Consider the following 19,101-nt stretch of genomic DNA (forward strand, 5'->3'; position numbering starts at 1 on the left):
TTCTCTCTCCTCAAAAGCATCACTGGGGAATTACAGCTGATTCTTCAGTGAAAAATAGCTGTATGGATTATAAAATTGAAATATATATTGTACACTGCTTAAAAAAATGCATTAGCATTGCTACTGTAACAAATATATTAACTTAGCAAATATATCACTATTACCTTCCTTTCTCCCTTTTTCAGAACTTTCCTCTGCCAATATTTCCTTGTTGACATCCACCTGTTGGTTTGAAAGTTCTTCTTTTCCATTCTCAATATCTGTGCACTCTTTATTTTCAACAGTAGCCTTTTCTTCATCAGCAACTGAGCTTCTGTCCTCTAATAGCTCCCCCTTTTTGCCTCTGATTGCTTCTAAAATTTCTTCTAAAGCAAACATGGGGGAAAAAAAGATGAATTAAGACCAACCGTTTCAAGTATAAGAGTACAGCCTATACACTATGGTTTTGTAATGCACCATGATACCCTTTCAGAAGCACAGAAGTATATGTGTGGCAGATCCATATGTGAAAATGAACTGAGTACCCAGGCCATTGTACAGTTGGCAATTATGCAGCATTTTGCAGATGCTGAACTTTTTCTACCTTTTTTATGGGGTGGCTTTTTAAGTTAATGTTCATTCTCTCCAACCCAGCCATATAGAGGGTAACACAACTGTACACCCAGATAATTTGGGAGGGCTGGAGAAAGACTGGTAACCTACTCTGGTATTATCACCAAAATATTATGGAAAGGTTTTCAAAAAAACCCTCAAAGATGGCATTGCAAAGTGGAGTGCCAGGCTAGAAGTATGAAATATGCTACTGGGAAAAAACAACATGCTACAAATAAACTAGGAAATTATGACACAGAAGGGGAAAACCCCCTTGGTGGACCAGAAAGCTGATGAAATCTATGGCAGAAGAAACCATCTGCACTGGAAGAAAATGAATAAGATTGGCATGTGGAATGTATGTAGCATGAGCCATGGGAAGATGAATATTATCAAGAAAGAAGTAACAAAATAGGTATTCTCAGTGTTATTGAGATCAAATGGACTGGGAAAGATTACTTTGAATCAGATGTATTTACAGTATACTATTCCAGAAAGGACAACATCAGGAGGAAATGAGTAGCATTGATAACCAATGACAGAATAATGGCTATCTGAATCCAATCTAAACTCTTAATGTCACAATTTTCTATATTTATACATCAATAACAGATGTATCTGAAGAAGAAATAGAAGAGTTGTATGCTGACATTCAAGAAGCACTACTACAAATGCAAAAAAGAATATAATATACATTGAGGGAGATTTCAACATCAATATTAGAGAAAGTAGAAGAAGTAGAAATTGTCAGTGGATTTGGTTTAGAGAAAAAAATGAAGCAGATGACCATTTGGTGCACTTCTGTCAAGAAAATCAGCCGAAGATCACCACTATATGGTTTATTTAATCCAAATGACACTTGCATACATGGACATCTCCAAATGGACTGTACCACAACCAAAGTGATCACAACTTATGCAGCCAATGAGGGAAACACAGTTCTCTCTCTTAAAACTTTGGCTGCTGCAGACTGTGGCTTGAATTATGAATGACTTGTACCAAAGTTGGTTTCAAATTCAATTTGAAATTGCACATAAGCACCAGGAAGTATGGTATTGACAACATTTCATTTCTATATGCAGTTGAAGTTGAAGTAAGGAACAGATTTGACTTAACTTTGTGGAAAAACTACCACATGAATTATGGGAAGAAAACACCCCAGGAGCATTTCCCATACTCTTCCCCCAAAATGAAGACAAATAGTTTTCAGAGAAAACAATTCAAATTGCTGAACAGGGAAGGAAAGCCAAAGCCATTGGTAAGAGATGAAGCAAGGTAGCTAAATATAGAATTTCAATGTAAAGCTAGAAAAAAATAAAGAAAATTGCTGGAACGGGCATTTCAAAGAAATGGAAGAAAGAAACCAAAAAGGGCATACTGGAGATCTTTTGTTATAATAAAGAAAACTCAGACACTATTCACTGTACATAAAAGAACAATAAGGGCAAAGATGGGGAGGAACCAAATAATCAGAAGCAAATGAAAAATAGATGGAAGGAACAGGCTAAGGAATTGTATATGACTAGTAACACTCTTCAACAAGCAGAAATTCGAAGCAGAGCCCAGTATACTGGAAGATGAAGAAGGGCACTGAAACAGCTGTCAAAAAGGAAAACACCCGGAATTGATAACATTCCATCAGAATTACTTAAATCGCTACCAACAGCAGCAACTGCAAAACTATGTCAAAAATGTGGGACATCAATAAATGACTGAAAGACTGGAAAAGATCAGTGTTCATCCCAATCCCAAAGAAGGGTGACATGTGTGTCTGCTCCAAGCACTGCATAATAGCCCTGATATCACATGCTAGAAAATGTTGTGGAAAATCATACAACAATTGGACCCAATCATGGAAAGAGAGGTACAGGCTGTTTTTAAAAAAGGAAGAGGTACTTGAGATCTCACTGCAAAGGTTCAATGGATCGTGGAACAAGTATGAAAATTTCAAAAGGAAGCATGTTTATACTTAATCAACTATTGTAAAGCCTTTGATTGCACTGAATATGGAGACATAAACGGGTTGAAGTCTGGAAAAGGTGTGAGGCAGGGTTGTATTCAACTGCCATTTCTGTTTAATTTATATACAGAAATTATTTTGAGGAACCTTACCTTAGACAAATCAGAAGCTGGAATATAAATTGGCAGCATTAACATTAACAATGTAAAATCTGCAGTTGATACCATCTACTGGCAGAAAACGAATAGGATATAAAACAATCCTACAAGTCAAGGCAGAAAGCAAAAAGGCTGGATTGCATCTAAACATAACTAAAAAGAAAGAAAACTAAACTCATGACAACAGCTGAAAATGATGACAGCAAGATAAAAATTGACAATGAAGAAACTGAATCAGTTCAGTACTTTAGTCTCCTTGGTTCCAAAATTAAATACAGAATATCACTTGAGTGCACTGCAATGATCAGTATGCAGAATTAAGGATATTGGTCATAATAAATGCTATTGTTTTTCTGAATTTGGACGACAAAAAAGCAGATAGAAGAAAAGTAGACTCCTTTGAATTACAGATCTGTAGACAGCTACTGTGCATATCTTGAACAGAAAAAATAATGAATTTTTGACGGCATCAGGCCAGAAATATCACTGGAAAGCTAAGATTACCAAGCTAAATTGTCTTACTTTGGCTATGTCATGTGATCAAATTCTTAGAAAAATCAATTATGCAAAGAATGGTTAAAGGTGCTTGAAAAACAGGATGGCAAAGAACATGTTGGATAGATACAATCAAGCAAGATACTGTTTTAAACCTAGAAACGTTACATGAAATTGTAAAACATCAGAAAGAACAGAGAAAACTAATCTGTAAAATCTTGGAAAGTCAGATGCAACTGAACAGATGGAAAGAAAAATCAATTCTACGAAATTACAGGAATCTGAGTTGTCAATATATACAGGGAAATTTGTACAATGACTGAAAATTAGGTGGGGTGGTTGGATTAAATGAACCTTCAGCTAAGAGCTTCCCCAAGAAGAAAGGATTAATTTAATCCACTCTGTTCCCAGTGTGTTTATTCACTGTAATATCTGAAAGACTTCAGAACTAAATGAGGGCTCTTGAACCACCAAGAAATTGGGTTCAAACAAATAAAACAAACATCTATTGAAAAATACACTGTAGCTAAGCCAGTTCAAAGGAAATGGATTGGTGATTGCAAAGCAGAAGCCAGATAGAGATATTTGCTGTAGCTCTTAGACTATATATAGCTAATAACCTAACAATTTGCAGAGAAATCCATTCTAGTAAGACTTCCGACAGCCAAAGGTGATGATTATTAGCAAATACAAGTGTTCACCATTCTAAAACATTTATGTTGAATTGTTTTTTAATAAAACAGTACATTAGTTTGAAAAACTAAGTTAACCAGTGGCTAACAATATGATACCAGAGTCTTTCTTTGAATAGTACTTTACAATAAACGGTATCTAAATATGAAAGGAAGATCAAATCAAAAGATGTCTGGAAGAACCCCACGACAAAGGTCACCTAAAAAGTTATGTTTTCAGGAAATGAGCAAAAACATTCCAAGTACAATGCAATTATGAGAATATACTTCATGTATTTGGTTCATTATATCATTATATAGTTTCCTAAGCACATTCAAGTGCTGGTCAATGGAACACACATTATGGCAAAATATCATTTTCAGCATTTAACCCAATTTCCTGTTTTATATTCTCTATATATTAGTGCTAACACGGGTAAAACTGCTGAAATGTCATCAAAACACCTCAGATCCAAATACCTCGTAGTGACATTAGTGAAACTAGTGTTATTTCAGAATAAATTCCCTCTGCCATACTGATGTGCAAAAATCCAAAGGAACCACATAAACCTATCATATATCAGGAATATTTAACATGGTTATATCAAATTTTTATCTATCCAACAATGAAGTAGCATTTGCCAGCAAAATAAATGCCCTTCCCCTTCTCTAAATTTGCTATGCATAGTTGGGGGGCAGTTCTCCACAGCAGATTCAGGAGACAGGAGAGTGGATATGCTTAAGAGCCTATGTCCATAGTGTTATATGTAGCCCAAATGAGACAGGATATTGCAAAGTGACAATATTGTTCATTTGCCAAAGTAGTAAAGGACATAGTGGCACAGGTCATATAAAAGCTTGGCAGATTTTATTGAGAAGGCAAATGAATACTACTTATAACAAATGGAAGTTTGCCCCATGATTGCTGTGAAAGAAAATGCTATCCTTGATAAATGGAAAGTGAAAATGCCTAAGGTTACTCAGAGTCAAGTAATCAACCATGTTGTTTTTAATGAACCTGTACTCTATGCATTAAAAAAGGCAGAAAAGCGCTGTGAGAATAGAAGTCTATTCATGCAATGTTAGATTTCACCTTCATAAGGATACATCTGCTAACTGAACTATAAAGTGATTTTCTGACTTTGTCAGTAGTTACAAGAAGTATTTTACCTGCTTGTTCAGTAATACTTTTATGGGCACAGGGAGGAAAAAATTACATGAAGTTGACCAATATTGCTCTGATCTAAAGCAGAAATGACCAAAAAAACAAAACAAAACAAAACACAAAACAAAACAGTGTCCTTGTGTTTGATATTATGTTGAATGGGGAAAGGTATAAAATAACACTGCTCAAGCAGAAAATGGCATGGCCTGGGGCTGGGTTACTTGCGGGACTCTCTCTCCCTGGTTTTATCTACCTGTCCTGTTAGATCCAGCAGGAGAGGCATGTTCCAGGTCTCATCCATTAGTGAGTGTCATCAAGCAGGACCCAGGAAGAGAGCCTTCTCTGCCATGGTACCCACCCTCTGGAAACCCATCATTCCCCCAGAGATTATGCCCTGACCCTACTGGCTTTCCATAAATATTTGAAGCCCTGGTTTTGTTACTGAGCCTGGGCTCTTGGTGTGTGGTTGAGCCCATATTGTGGTTATGCTGGTTGTGTTGGTTGTTTTATCATGACAGCTATATTTATTCGTTTTTGTTATAAATGTGTTTTACCTTGTGTTTTTTTTTATATTAGATGCCCAGTGTCATTTGAGATAGGGGCCACGTTAAATAAATACGTAAATAAATAAATAAATCTGCTTGTGCAGATGGGAACATCCATTTTCCTCTTCTAGGAAGCTATCCCAAGATACTCTGGAAAATTCCTAGTCTACAGGGTTAGGGTTAGTTGCCTCCTACATACATGCAAAGCAAGTGAGCTGCAGATCTTTCAACCCAAGTCATATCATCTTACCTCCCCTCCATCCACCCCCCTGAATCCTGTTTTCTATTCTGGAACTTAGGAGACTGTTGCTTATCCAGAAAATATTCATATTAATTATGCACTATATAAATTCCTTGAGATGAATTCATACATATTGCATGAGCAATATGTCATCAATGTACAAAATATCCTGCAGATGCAGGTAATGTCTGTAGTTTACACAGCCCCCTTGGAGACTGTAGTTACTCATACCAGAATGAGAAGACCGATTAGACAAATTTAATCATGAAACGACAGCTATTAAACTATGGAAACTGAAAGTGTACAATTTCCTGTTAATGATATGAGGTTGTATACATTCTCTACTGAATAGTAATGCCAACATGTACATCATACCTATGCCTCAGGAAGATTTTTTTGAAATTATTTTCATTCACAGTATTGTGCATGCACAAAACAATAATCTATCTTTCTTTCTTTCTTTCTTTCTTTCTTTCTTTCTTTCTTTCTTTCTTTCTTTCTTTCTTTCTTTCTCTTTCTTTCTTTCTTTCTTTCTTTCTTTATTTCTTTCTTTCTTTCTTTATTTATTTATTTATTTATTTATTTATTTATTTATGCATGCAATTTCTATAGCTGCCCATCTCAATCCAAGTGACTCTGGGTGATGAACAATTTCAATCATTAAAAGCATTAGAAATTATACATACAGGCAGCCAAGAATTATCGTAATAATTACATAAAAGTTAGTGCAACCAGGTAACACTTTTGGGGCCCCAGGCTCAGGCATATAGCCAGGTTTTAAAGCCTTATGAAAGGCTAGCAGGATTGGGGCCATCCTGAGTTCCAAAGGAAGAATGTTCCAAAAGGCGGGGCTGCTGCTGAGAAGGCCGGCCTTCTGGTCCCCACCAGGTGATATTCCTTGGTTGATGGGATCCGCAGCACCCCCAAACTACCAGACCAAATTGGACGGGTAGAAACTATTGGGAGGTAACCCAGTCCTAAGCCATGCGGGGCTTTAAAGGTGACAACTATGTCACCTTAAAACTATGCACTTTGGTTGCATTCAGCAAATGCAATTAGCTGCCATTTTGTTCATTTCATCCCATAAACGGGGAAATAAGCCAGACAGACACAATGAACCCACAGTTTCCTATGTCTGATCTGCAAAACAATGTTTTAAACAGATTGCAAATAAGACCTGGCTTGTTTAAAAGTCATTAACTATATTTCCTGTTTATACATAATGGAGAGCTACAATTAACTGTGGCTTCTCAATTTTTGACCTGCAGACCTTAAGGGAAACAGCAGCGAAAGGACTATAACAGACAAATGCCATTCTAGTGTATCATGTCTTATTAGGATCTGATTGTTTGAAATATAATCGTTAACTTGTAATATATATTCAGCAGAGATGCAATGAACTACATTTTAATTCTCTCTCTTGGTTTTCAAAATTTTGTTTTTCAAAGTCAAGAAAATCTGAGTCACTATTTGTAGGAGAGCTGTGTTAATATATGGTAGCCCAAAATCAGGAGTCTGGTAATGGAATGACTAGCACATTCTATAAAGGAGCAAGCTTTTGTAAGCTACAGGTCATTTCATTACATACATGCCTATTTTTGACATCCTTCAAAACTTCTATAATGGCTCTTAGGTTTAATGGAATCTTCTCAAATGTATTCCATTGTCGTTAAAAGCTGCTTTCAGAAAACCATCATTTCAGAATATAAACCAAACAGAATTTGGCCTTTGATTTAACAAATATGTCTTTTTTCTTTCTCTCTCTGACAAATGGCATAATGGTTACCAAGTACGTAAGCAACATTTATTGCATATCTAATTCATTCTACAGATGAAATCCTTTGCTTTAGCTAGTTCACTGCAGTTTGCTTATCCTAGCTGTATTTGCATGCTTGAAAAAGTATCCTGGGATCCAACAATTGTTAGGCTTCACAATAAATGCTGCTTCCTTAAGTATTTTGAAGTCCCTTCTCCATTTGGCTGTGCCTTTTTATCCTACCCTCTTGCATTTATGAGACATGAGGAATTCCTCTCACAACCGTATTTTGCTGGAATATGAGTCAATGCAATCAAAATGTGTTGTTAGTACGATTAAAAATTTAAGATTAATTAAGTAGATTCTTACCATTTGCTGCAGCAAGAAAAGATTTGTTGCTACCCCGTGCTTTATTAGTAAGGTCTTCTGTTATATCCATATGCCGATGAATTTCTTCGCGCATTTCTTCCAGAGTTTTGCAGATATCAGTTTCCCAGTAATCTTTGTCTAGGCATTCAATTAATTCTGCCAGCTGGACTTTTGTGCTATAGTACCAGATTCTCTTATGCTTTTCACACTCTGAATCTTCCTCTCTGTGATAGCATTAGAATAATTGTTTATGAGACATGAGGAATTCTATATATATCTATATCTATATCTATATCTAAAACCTAAACTATATGATAAAAAATAAGAAGGAAAACATTAAAAAATATCCAAGTGTTAGGCATTGTTTTTTCCAATTCATCTGAACATAGCAATGAACAAACATAATAAAAGTATTCTAAAAAGCATTATGCATAAATTAATATCTGAAGATAGACAAGTAGGTCACTTAATCTACAACATAATATTCTGTTATTTTGCATATATCATCAAAACACATCTAGGAGCGTTTTGCAGAGAATGAAATAGTTTACTAAAAGTGCACAAAAGATTCTTAGAATAAAATGAAACTGTCAACCTTATGTAAAATACCAATTCATTATGCTGGGTGGTGATAAAATTAGTTACACCAGGAATTCTCAAACTTTAATTGGAAGAAAATTGGTATAACTGTTCCTGCCCCTTCTCCAACTTGGGGAAAGACAGGTCCTTATCTCTAATGTCATGGTAACTCTGGAGACACTTGGAACAGCAAGAAACTCTCGCAATTTGTGCTGGAGAAGGCACTATGAACATGATAATAAGGATACGGTTTGAAAAAAATAATCTCTGGAGATTTAAAAGATATATTGTAAATTGAAATAACACCACAGTTTTACAAAGAATAAATACACAGTAAGAAAAGAATAAAGCAAAATATAAGAAAGATAAAGAAGAAGAATGGAGCAAAGCTTTTCTTTTATTGTGTTCTATTACCTAATGTTGGATGCAGTTATGCCATCATGGATAAGAATTACTTTATATGTTTGGATACGAAATGACCACCTTCATCCTGCAGTCACAGGAGTCCTCCCCGCCACTGAAGAACAGTTATTTCTAATCAAGCATCAAATGTTCAACCAAATTTATTCTCACGTGAATGTAGCCAAGTATAGTGAAATAGCAGAAATATTCAGCCCATATTCCTATAGTTCCCAATAGCATATATAACTGCTTTAACATTAATGAGGTTTTCAAAACAGTATTTAACTTTTTGCATAATTTGCAATACTGTTGTCACTGCAAAGAACTAGAAGATATGAACGGGATGCTACAATATTTCTTATGCAACCTAAATGATGTCTAGGAATTCAACCATATGGCACATCCTTCACCTGCATAAGAGTTCTAGGATTAATACAAGTAGTCCTCAAGTTATGACCCTTTGTTCAGCGACTGTTTGAAGTTATGGCACTGAACCGAGGGACTTACAACCAGTCCTTGAACTTCCAGCCGTTGCAATGCCTCTGTGGTCACATGAACAAAATTTGGGTGCTTGGCAACCAGCCTGCACTTACGATGGGTTGCAGCATCCCACAGTCACGTGATCACTGTTGCCGACCTTCTCTGCCGGCTTCCCACAAAGTCAGTGGGGAAGCTGGCAGGGAAGGCCACAAGTTACTTGGGTAAGTCTCCCCCTTGGCCTCCCTGTGCCTGCACACATGTATGTACCCACCAGTGCTCTCCTTCCCTGGGCCTTCTTGCACTCGCACACACACACCCCACGCCCTCTTTTCCCAGCCTCCCTGTGCTTGCACACACTTTGCACCCTCTTTCCCCAGCCTCCCTGTGCTTACATACATGCACCCCGCACCCTCTTGCCCTGGCCTCCCTGAGCTTGTGCTGCACTGCAGCACTCCAACTCACATGGAGCCTGCTCTGGGCCTCCCCTACCTCCCTGTGGCATCCCTGCTCTGCTTACCTGGGGCTCCCTTTGCTTCCCGCTTACCCTTGCATCTCGGGGTTACAATGACAACCAGGACTGTGTGTATTGCTGTCACTAAGCTATGTGGTCATCTGACATTGCCCTTTACGGCCACAGTGCTTGGCAACGGCAATCCCAGTCCCAACTGTCATCCTAACCTGAGGACTACCTGTAAAAGCATCAGATAGCAGGTTGGTATGGGATAGAGTTTTGCCTGAAGCTGATTGCTCAACTAGTTAGGCCAGTGATCTGTCTTGACAAAAGGCCACTTGATAGATTCAAGCTTTGAATATTTCCGTTGAATACATTTTGATATCAAGCAGGGATTCTTTGAGAAAAATCCCAATGCAGTTATCTGTTCTGCTTGACATATGTGTGGCTTTAGTAGTCTCACAGAACCAGAAAGGTCAAAAGCACCCAAAGAGTCAGGCACATGCTTGAAGATGAGATACTTGAAATATTATAGTGCCCACAAACCATTTCAGAGATGGAGTATTAACCCATTTGTCGTCAGGCTCTATTAAATGGTTCAAGTTAATAATCCTTCTAGTAATTCAAGCTTTCCACAGAAAAGTTTTTCATCCTTTCTGCAAGGCTGACCAAATTTACATAGGTTACTGTCTCAGAGCTATGGCTAAAAAGCACTGGTTTCTCACAATGCCATGCATGTTGTCCCTGATATTTGCCAATGTACTATGGTTTTCAGAACTATCTGGGCTGGATGAAATCAGCATCCCAAATTTGTAAAAACACAAATTGAATAGGATGGCAGGGAGATTTCTCTGTGTACCAATTATGCTTTATTTATCAATATTTTGCCCTGTTTCCGTATCAGAGACATATCCCCTGCCATTTTTTCCTGTATGTATAAGAAGTAAACTGCCAGATTATCACTTAAACCTGAAATCTTACCTACATTTACTCAATGAGACTTACAATGAAAGATTCATTTCTGATTTGTTGAAATGTACAACTTTATCCAGAATGTCAGTTTATTTATGTTCATAGCTCATGTAGGCCATTGGGAAAGGATAAACTTAACCGCCCCAAATGAGTGGGTGGTCCTCCTTCCCTCCTGAGATCCAGAGTTTCAATACTGCCTGGGAAAGAGGGTTAAGATAGCCCAACCCTCTCCTTAATTGGAGAGTGCGTCCCATAAAGCAGGCAAGAAACCCAGGGCATGTGTGGGTGTGGTACAAAGCAGTTGCACTAGGAAGATTACAGGGAAATGAGAAAAGGTTCAATTCAAAGGCAAGCAAATTGAGTGGCAGATGACACAAAGAATGGAAAGCCTTGAAGCAGGCACCCAACAGACAAAACTCGCTGAGGCAGAGCTAAAAGATGGTGGGAAAAGCCGGACCGGCATCTGCAAAGAAGCAACCAGAGCAAGCCCACCGCGTGCAACAGCCGAGGCGCAGAGTTCCACAATACAACTCGGGGAAGAGAGGACTGTGCATTGCAGGGGCGGAGAGGAGAAAAGCTCCAATAACGCAAGCAAGCCGTTAGAGAAGCAGCGAAAAGACTTTTCAAATACAAAAGAACTGTGGTGGGTAGAAGAGCCAAAGACATGGGGAAACAAGAAAGATTGAAAAAGCTAGGAAACAGTCAAGATAGGGAAATATAGAGCTAAGAACTATAGGAACAGGAAAATATAAACGTAGAACACAGAGACAGAAACTCATAGGTTAAGACAGAACTACTTTTATGAAACTTATACCGACAGGAAACCTTAGATTAAGATAAGCAGTAAGAAAATAAGTTAGAAACCGACACGAAGATTTAGCATTCAGATTAAAAGTAAGGAGTAGGATAATTACAAACATTTTAATTTTGTATTATAAAACAAGCCTAGTGAGGCAAAAACAAATCTAAGTCTTTGTATCTGTGGTCTGTACCAGCTTAAGAAAAACCCAACAGCTACCCAACTCAAAACAACTATGGGTGACATACAATTAAAAACATATTCAATATGATTAAAAACAAACAAACAAACAAGCAAGCAAACAAACAGAAGGCAATAAACCAGAGACTAAAGTAACAAACATCTGAGAAAAAATTCCCCAACAGACATGCTCCTGACTGGATGCGTAGGGAAAGAACCAGATCTTTTAAGGCCCGTTTGAAGGATGGCAGGTTTAGGACAACTCAAACCTCAGGGGGGATACTATTTTAGAGAGCAGACACTGTGACAGAGAAGGGACACCGTGACAGAGAAGGGACGTTGCCTAGGTCCTATCAAATGGCACTGTTTTAAGGATGGGACTCGGAGCATGCCTGCTCTGCCAGATCTTACCAGACAGTCCCTTGGGCAGTCAGGCCCTATGGCATGAAAGACTTTGTAGCTCATGACCAGCACTTGTAATTGCACCCAGAAGCTACTCGTAACCAGTGCAGTTAATGTAGCAGAGCCGTTATACAGACATCCCAAGATCCCTGCCCCAGTTGCTGCATTCTGAGCCAGCTGCAGTTTCTGAGTGTTCTTCAAGAGCAGTCCCAAGTACAGTACATTGCAATAATTCATACGCAGTGTCAAATGACTAAGGCACGAGTGACTGTAAGGGACTCCTGGTTCTGGAAATGGCCCAATTGGTGCATTAAACAAATCTGGGCAAAGGTCCCCCTGGCCACACTTGCCAGCTGCTTTTCAAGCAGGAGCTGAGAGTCCAGGAGGATTCCCAAACTTCATGTCATTTTCATCCAGGGGAGTGTTATCCCATTCACAACTAAAGATGGAAAATTCATGGCAACATGAGAACTACAAACACACAGTCTAGATTCCTCTACAAATTGTCCAAATTCTTCTACAAAACCAATATTGTATGCTCTTCCTCGTGAGATGAGCAGTGTCTAAATTTGAGGTATGTATGTATGTATGTATGTATGTATGTATGTATAAACATACATACATACATACATATATAAAGCATAGACGTTTCAGGTCAACTAATTATGTGCCACCAAGTTAGTGTCAACTCCTAGCAGCCACATACAGATTTTCTCCATAGTAATGTCCCTAACCTGGCCTTTCAGGTCTTCCAATGCTACACCTATTGCCACTGTAACTGAGTCCATCAACCTTGCTGCTGGTCATCCTCTTCTTTTTCCTTTCCCCTTCCGCCCAGAGCTGCACGGCATATTATTATTATTGTTGTTGGTTGCACAGTCAGATGTTTAGACCGGATTTGGCATTTTTATCCATCTATTGAGTCCTTCCCATGGACCTGGGATAGGCAGATGTTGTTGTCTGATGGTGTTAAAGGTATCATCGCAGGATATAAGCTGTTCCAAGTAAAGCTACCTTTTGCAATTGACTGATGGTGATTTTTATTATTATTGTTGGTTGCATAGTCAGCCAATTGTTTAGACTGGATTTGGCATTTTTATCCACCTATTGAGTCCTTCCCTTCTCCAGAGAGCTAGGTCTTCATATAATATATCCAAAGTATGATCATTTAAGCCTGGTCATTTGTTCCTCAAGCGAGAACTCTGTGTTGAATTGTTTGATGATGTTTGTTTTCTTGGCTGTCCACGGTATTCTCAGCCGTCTTCTCCAACACCAAAGTTCAAAAGCATCAATACTCTTTCTATCCTGCTTCTTCAAAGCCCAACTTTCACTTCCATATTGTTACAGGGAATACCATTTGTTACTATTCTGATTTTTGCAGTTATAGACGTATTATGGGTCAGAATATCTTTTCCAAGGTCTTCATGGCTGTGCTAGCCTGCAGCATATTTCTTGACTGCTTTTCCTAATAATGGTTGATCCTAAAAGGCAGAAGCTATCCACCACTTCTGTATCTTCACTGTCAATTCTAAGACTAGTTGCTGTACCTGTTATCATTAGTGTGTTTTCTTTATATTTTAGTCCCATTTTTTTTATTGTGCTCCTTGAATTTCATTACTAGAGCTTGCAGATCCTTTGTATTTTCAGATATCAGAGTAGTGTCATCAGCATAGCAGAGTTTGGTGATATTTCTTCTTCCAGTTTTAAAACCACACTTGTCTTCTTCCATTCCAGCTTTCCTTAATACATATTCAGCATATAGGCTGAGCCACCCATCAGGGCTTTGATCAACTGATGCTTTCACATAAAGCGAAGGTACAGACTAGGTTATCAGCCTTATCTGCACCCATAACACACACAGCTCTTCCTGCTAGTGGTAATGACAATACTTGTCAATTCTTGTACATTTGGCCAGTATGCCAGCAGCTGAAAGCCCAGTTTTACCCTAAATACATTCACACTATTCAATGCAAGCTAGCCTCTCTAATCTTATTATGCAAGGGGACATTCTGTTGCCTATCTCCCACCAACTAGGAGATACATACATGGTACTGATGTACTCTTGTGATACAATAAATAAATATATATGTATAAACAAAATACCCATGAGATTTATGTATAGTAACTTATTCTGCTTTATCAAATTTTATTGAGAAACCTTGAACTAAGGTAACATAGTACTGAATATGAGATCACTAAGTCAGTGAACACTGATGTTTATAATTCTTATTTTCACCTCTAATATAATTGAAAATATTTTAGATTTTTTAGTAAAGTAGAACTGAAATAGCAGCACTGAGAAACTGCAGAGTCTAATTCTTTTCAAGGTTAGAATTTTTTTATGAGACTCATATAGTGGCTAGTTAGTTTATTATGATCATAGAGTAGCACCTACTATTCATTATATACCATGGCTATATGTAGTATCCACAGCTTAGTATGTGATATCAATTAGTTTACCAACGAAAATGCAAGATAATCTAAAAATAATATGGCGGTAAAAGCTTTCGGTCCTGCTTAATCCCCAGTTTTAGGGAAAAAATGAGTTTCAATATTTCTTTAGAGACTTCAGAGATTGTTATGTCTCCTTGTATGAAATGTGGAAGTTGTACAAAATTATTTCTAAATTTCTTTTGATTCTCCTATAAGAATGTACAATTTTTAAATGCAGATATTTGAATAATCTGTTCAGTTCTATTTATTTTTGATTTTGCTGTAGTTATGAGCAGTCCAAATTTAAGTAATGTAATATGCTGACTGCATAGGAAACTTTCTCTCTCCTCTCAATAGACCTGATTTGTATAAGTTCATACTGTTAAAATAAAGTCTGCATTAGGTCTAATTTCATAATCTGCCATTAAACCAACATGATATGCAATTATGTTGGTCTTAAATAAGTCAATGGAAATTATTTTTTTCCTAAATGGCATATACAATTAACTCTAGTCTGGGAAAACTTAAAAAAAAAAAAAAACCCTTAAGATATTAATCTAAAATGAGACTGAGGGTGAATTAAACTTTAAAAAAAACCCTTATTTTGTTTTTCCAAGTCTGATCTTCTAACAGACACTTGGATTTCCAACTTAGTTTATAAGAAGGATTTAAATTTAACACAGGTTGTACAGGTAGTCCTCAACTTACGACCACAATTGGAACCAGAATTTCCATTGCTAAGTGAATTCCACTGGTCATTAGCCAAGGACCCACTCCAGCCCAGCAGCACAAAGCTGCAGCCATCTCAGTCCAGTCCCAGTCACCCTTGCCACCCTGCACTCCGAGGCCCCTGCTGCCCTACACTCCACTGCTCCAGCTGATCTTTACTGTCTTCTTCCTCCTGCTGTGGACGAAGAGTGCCCCAGGTCTTGTGAGAAAACCGCCATGTGCGACCTGGGCAAGAAAGGCTCAGGCAGCCAGCAGCTGTTTCATGAAAGGCTAGGCCGGAATGCTTGGTCAATAGCAGGAGCAAGAAGATGGCGGAGATCAGCTGTGGCAGCAGAGCACAGAGCGACAGGGGGCCAAAAGGCATAGATGGGGCGGAGATAGAGGGGTGAGGGAGTTGAAGCGCCCCTGAGGTGGTAAGTGCATGTGGGTTGCCAAGCACCCAAATTTTGATCACGTGACTGCAGGGGCACTGCAACACCCTTAACTTTGGGGACCAGTTGTAAGTCCCTTCATTCAGCACCGCCATAACTTTGAATGGTTGCTGAATAAATGGTCATAAGACGAGGACTACCTGTACTTTAAGAAACAGAATAAAATGTATGCAGTTCCTTTGCAACGATGTATCAGATGAGAAAATTATCTGTGACTTTTGCCCAAGGTTTCTGTGAATAAAACTCCATACATAAGATACTCCCACTAGAACGTTTCTCAACCTTTGTGCTCTTCATGGACTTGTGTGGACTTCAATTCCCAGATCAACCCAGCAAGCAAGCCTATTGCTGAGAATTCTGGGAATCAAAATACTAATAGGCCATCAAGATGGAGGAGACTACACTAGAGAATAGTAGTATGCAATTTTAGGCTTTTCCTCCACTTTCATTGTTATCAATAAATAAGAGAGCCTCTGAAATGAACTACAACTTCCTTTAGCTAAAGTTCTGGACCAGATTTGGTTCAGCAGTGTGAGAATCGTAATCCATAGTTTAGGTAGAAAGAAGGAAAGGGTATACTTTTAAATTTTATTATTTGTTGCAGCTCTTTACTTCTTTAACAGAGAAGTAATATTCAGAGCCAAATGTTAAAAAATGTGCTTCCTTAGTGCCATAATACCCTGTGATGTTTTCTTGTTTTATTTTCCTTCAATTTCCCTTTCCCCAATAAACTCTTTTATGTGTCTAAACATTTTCAATAATTGATTTTATAGAGGAATTTCTCACTGAATCCATGCCTGCATGTAAGACCACATGACTACATAGCTTCCATGTTTCAAGATCAATATGAAGTTTTTATAGTCTATAACTCTGGGCTTTGAGCAGACAAACCAATGTATCTTCTTTTCTATTTTCCTAGAGCTGAGCTAAAGGGAGAATTCCTGAATAGAAAGGCTAAGACATCCAATGGCCAATGACTAGGCAAGTGTCAAGAGGTTTAGCCTGACTGGTCACAGTAATCAATTGTCTTTTGCTGTGGAACCCTTGAAAGAAGTGGTCTTTTGCAGGTGTCAGAACCAGAAATGTACAGAGTAATCTTGTCTCACCATTGAGTTATATAAGATTTCAACTATGCTGGCTGTTTTAACTCCAGTTCATAGTTATTCCAAGCACAGCATTTATTTATTTATTTATTTTTAGCAGCAACTACACACTGGGTTGATATTTCTGTTATCTGGCATTATTAACGTCACTGCCATTAATATAGATCTCATACTAGTCTGTACCTGAAGTGTCCTTTAATTTTCTGTTACACAACCTTTAATCCTTTTTTATTATGTGGAATCTTACATCAACATACAGACATGGAGTTTTAACTAATATACCTGCTGCTGCTTTTGCAGTGAAGTTCTACAGGAAACAAAAATGACACTGATCTTTAAGCCTAGTGTTTATATCTTTTAAGGCAAGACTGAGAAATATCCTTCAGAGTATGGAAAATGAGGATACAGAATATTTTCTCTTTGTAATACTTAAATTAAGTTATCCATTAAAATGGAATGTGGAGGGATTCAGGATTGAATAAAGAATGTTATTTACACAATGTTTAGTTAAGCTATGAATATGCTAACAGGAGATGTGATAGCCACCAATTTAAACAGTTTAAAAGGGGACTGAACAAATTCATAGATGTTTGGGCTATCAATTACTATTTGCTATGTCTGGAATCATATACCCCACACCTTAAATACCAACTGCTAAAAAGTACTAGTGAAAGAAAAATGTTACAGTCCACACTTGAAAGTTTCCTGAATGTGTCTGGTTGGCCACTGCAGTACCCTGAATGCTAGACTAGATTGGCAGTAAATCAGATCCAGCAGGGGATCTTAAGTCTGTATTAAATCTAGTGTGCTGGTTAATGACTGCAATAAAGATTGATTTGGTTTATAAAATTTGCATACATACCTCTATCAGGGATGCAAAAAAGGTAGCCTTGGGGCTGCATGCAGTTTGTCAACCTCCTTTTTTCACCCATTCTTGAGATTAAGGGGAAAATGGGTACATAGGTCTTTCAGAGTGTAAGACATCCATTTTACCCCTTAAACTACCACCCCAAACCTCATATAGCCTTCAAGTTAGCACTTCAACCTTACACATTAGCTTTCACTGAACATACACAGAAAAAGACCTATTTAGGTATACATATAGTTCTGCAAATTGAAGATGAATTACACCACATGAGATACATACATATAACTACTTTATAGTTACATCAGTTTAGTTTGTTTCCAGTGTTTTGATGTTTATATTCTTGTTTAAAAGGACATAAGTGTCTCTTGTTGAAAAACATGTATGTCCTTAATAGTGTATACAGAAATACACTGAATGTGGTAGTGAGCACAGAATTCAGCTTTCTAGGACTCTTAGGTTGTTTCTTATAAAGCTTCAATTTTTAAAGTGGAGGAAAAGAGTTCAGAATTTTCAAACTTATCTAATTCAGCATGAATGAGATAAAATGGCAAAATACACAAAAAACTACAGCATTAAGAGGAAATAATACAGCTTTCTACTCCATCTGCAGCTTGAAGAATTCAACTGTTAGTGAACTATATTTCTATTTGTTCATGGATGTACAGTCATACCAAACAATCTGAGTTATATTCTGTACCAACTCAAAATCTGGGAAATACCCATTTTAATATTCATTTTTTATAAGATTCTATTTGGCTGCAAAATTCAGTGGCTGATATCTTCCAACAACAACAAAATATTTCTACAAAAATATATGGAGCACTGGATACAATGTTCTAAATATGGGAAGGAAGAAGCAGTGAGACAAAAATGGTAGTACCAGACCCATTAGACCAATGTTTCTTAACTTGTGGTCTGAGGACCCCTGGGGGGTCCACCAAGACCCTCTGAGGGGTCTGCAAAATCAAAATTATTTGCTAGATATTGAAGATATTTGCAAAAATTTAAAACAATATCACTCTTCTCATTATTATCTTTTATTCGTTAAGAAAATAGGGCTTTCCATAAAAAAATATTTTATGTTAATATTTAAAGGGTTTAATATTGTTATTTTTACATGATTCAATAAATAAATATTCTACGAATGCATCAATTTTAATTTTCAATACAATAAATATTGATAAATATAACCCATACAAACAAAAGCTCTTTTGGGGTCCTCCATAATTTTTAAAAGTGGGAAGGGGTCCTGAGAGCAAAAACGTTAAGAAACACTCCATTAGACTAAGAACCTAGTAGATTGGCTAAGCTCTCCTCTGCA

General features: G+C 37.5%; 1 protein-coding gene across 5 annotated transcripts in view; it reads right to left on the minus strand.

Annotated features, from left to right (window-relative positions):
• Window positions 1–19,101, minus strand: part of BPTF (bromodomain PHD finger transcription factor) — a 91,957-nt gene that overhangs the window by 55,774 nt on the left and 17,082 nt on the right. For all 5 annotated transcript variants that reach the window (XM_025168141.2, XM_088138271.1, XM_025168139.2 and 2 more), the window contains exons 3-4: window positions 7,952–8,175; window positions 165–365 (exon numbers count right to left, since the gene is read on the minus strand). In XM_025168141.2, the coding sequence (XP_025023909.2) occupies window positions 165–365; window positions 7,952–8,175 (425 nt within the window). The remainder of the gene's footprint in view (window positions 1–164; window positions 366–7,951; window positions 8,176–19,101) is intronic.

This window comes from Python bivittatus, unplaced genomic scaffold (assembly GCF_059951505.1).
Source record: "Python bivittatus isolate LINGU-HERP-01145 unplaced genomic scaffold, Pbiv_v1 ctg000220_np1212, whole genome shotgun sequence".
NCBI lineage: Eukaryota > Metazoa > Chordata > Lepidosauria > Squamata > Pythonidae > Python > Python bivittatus.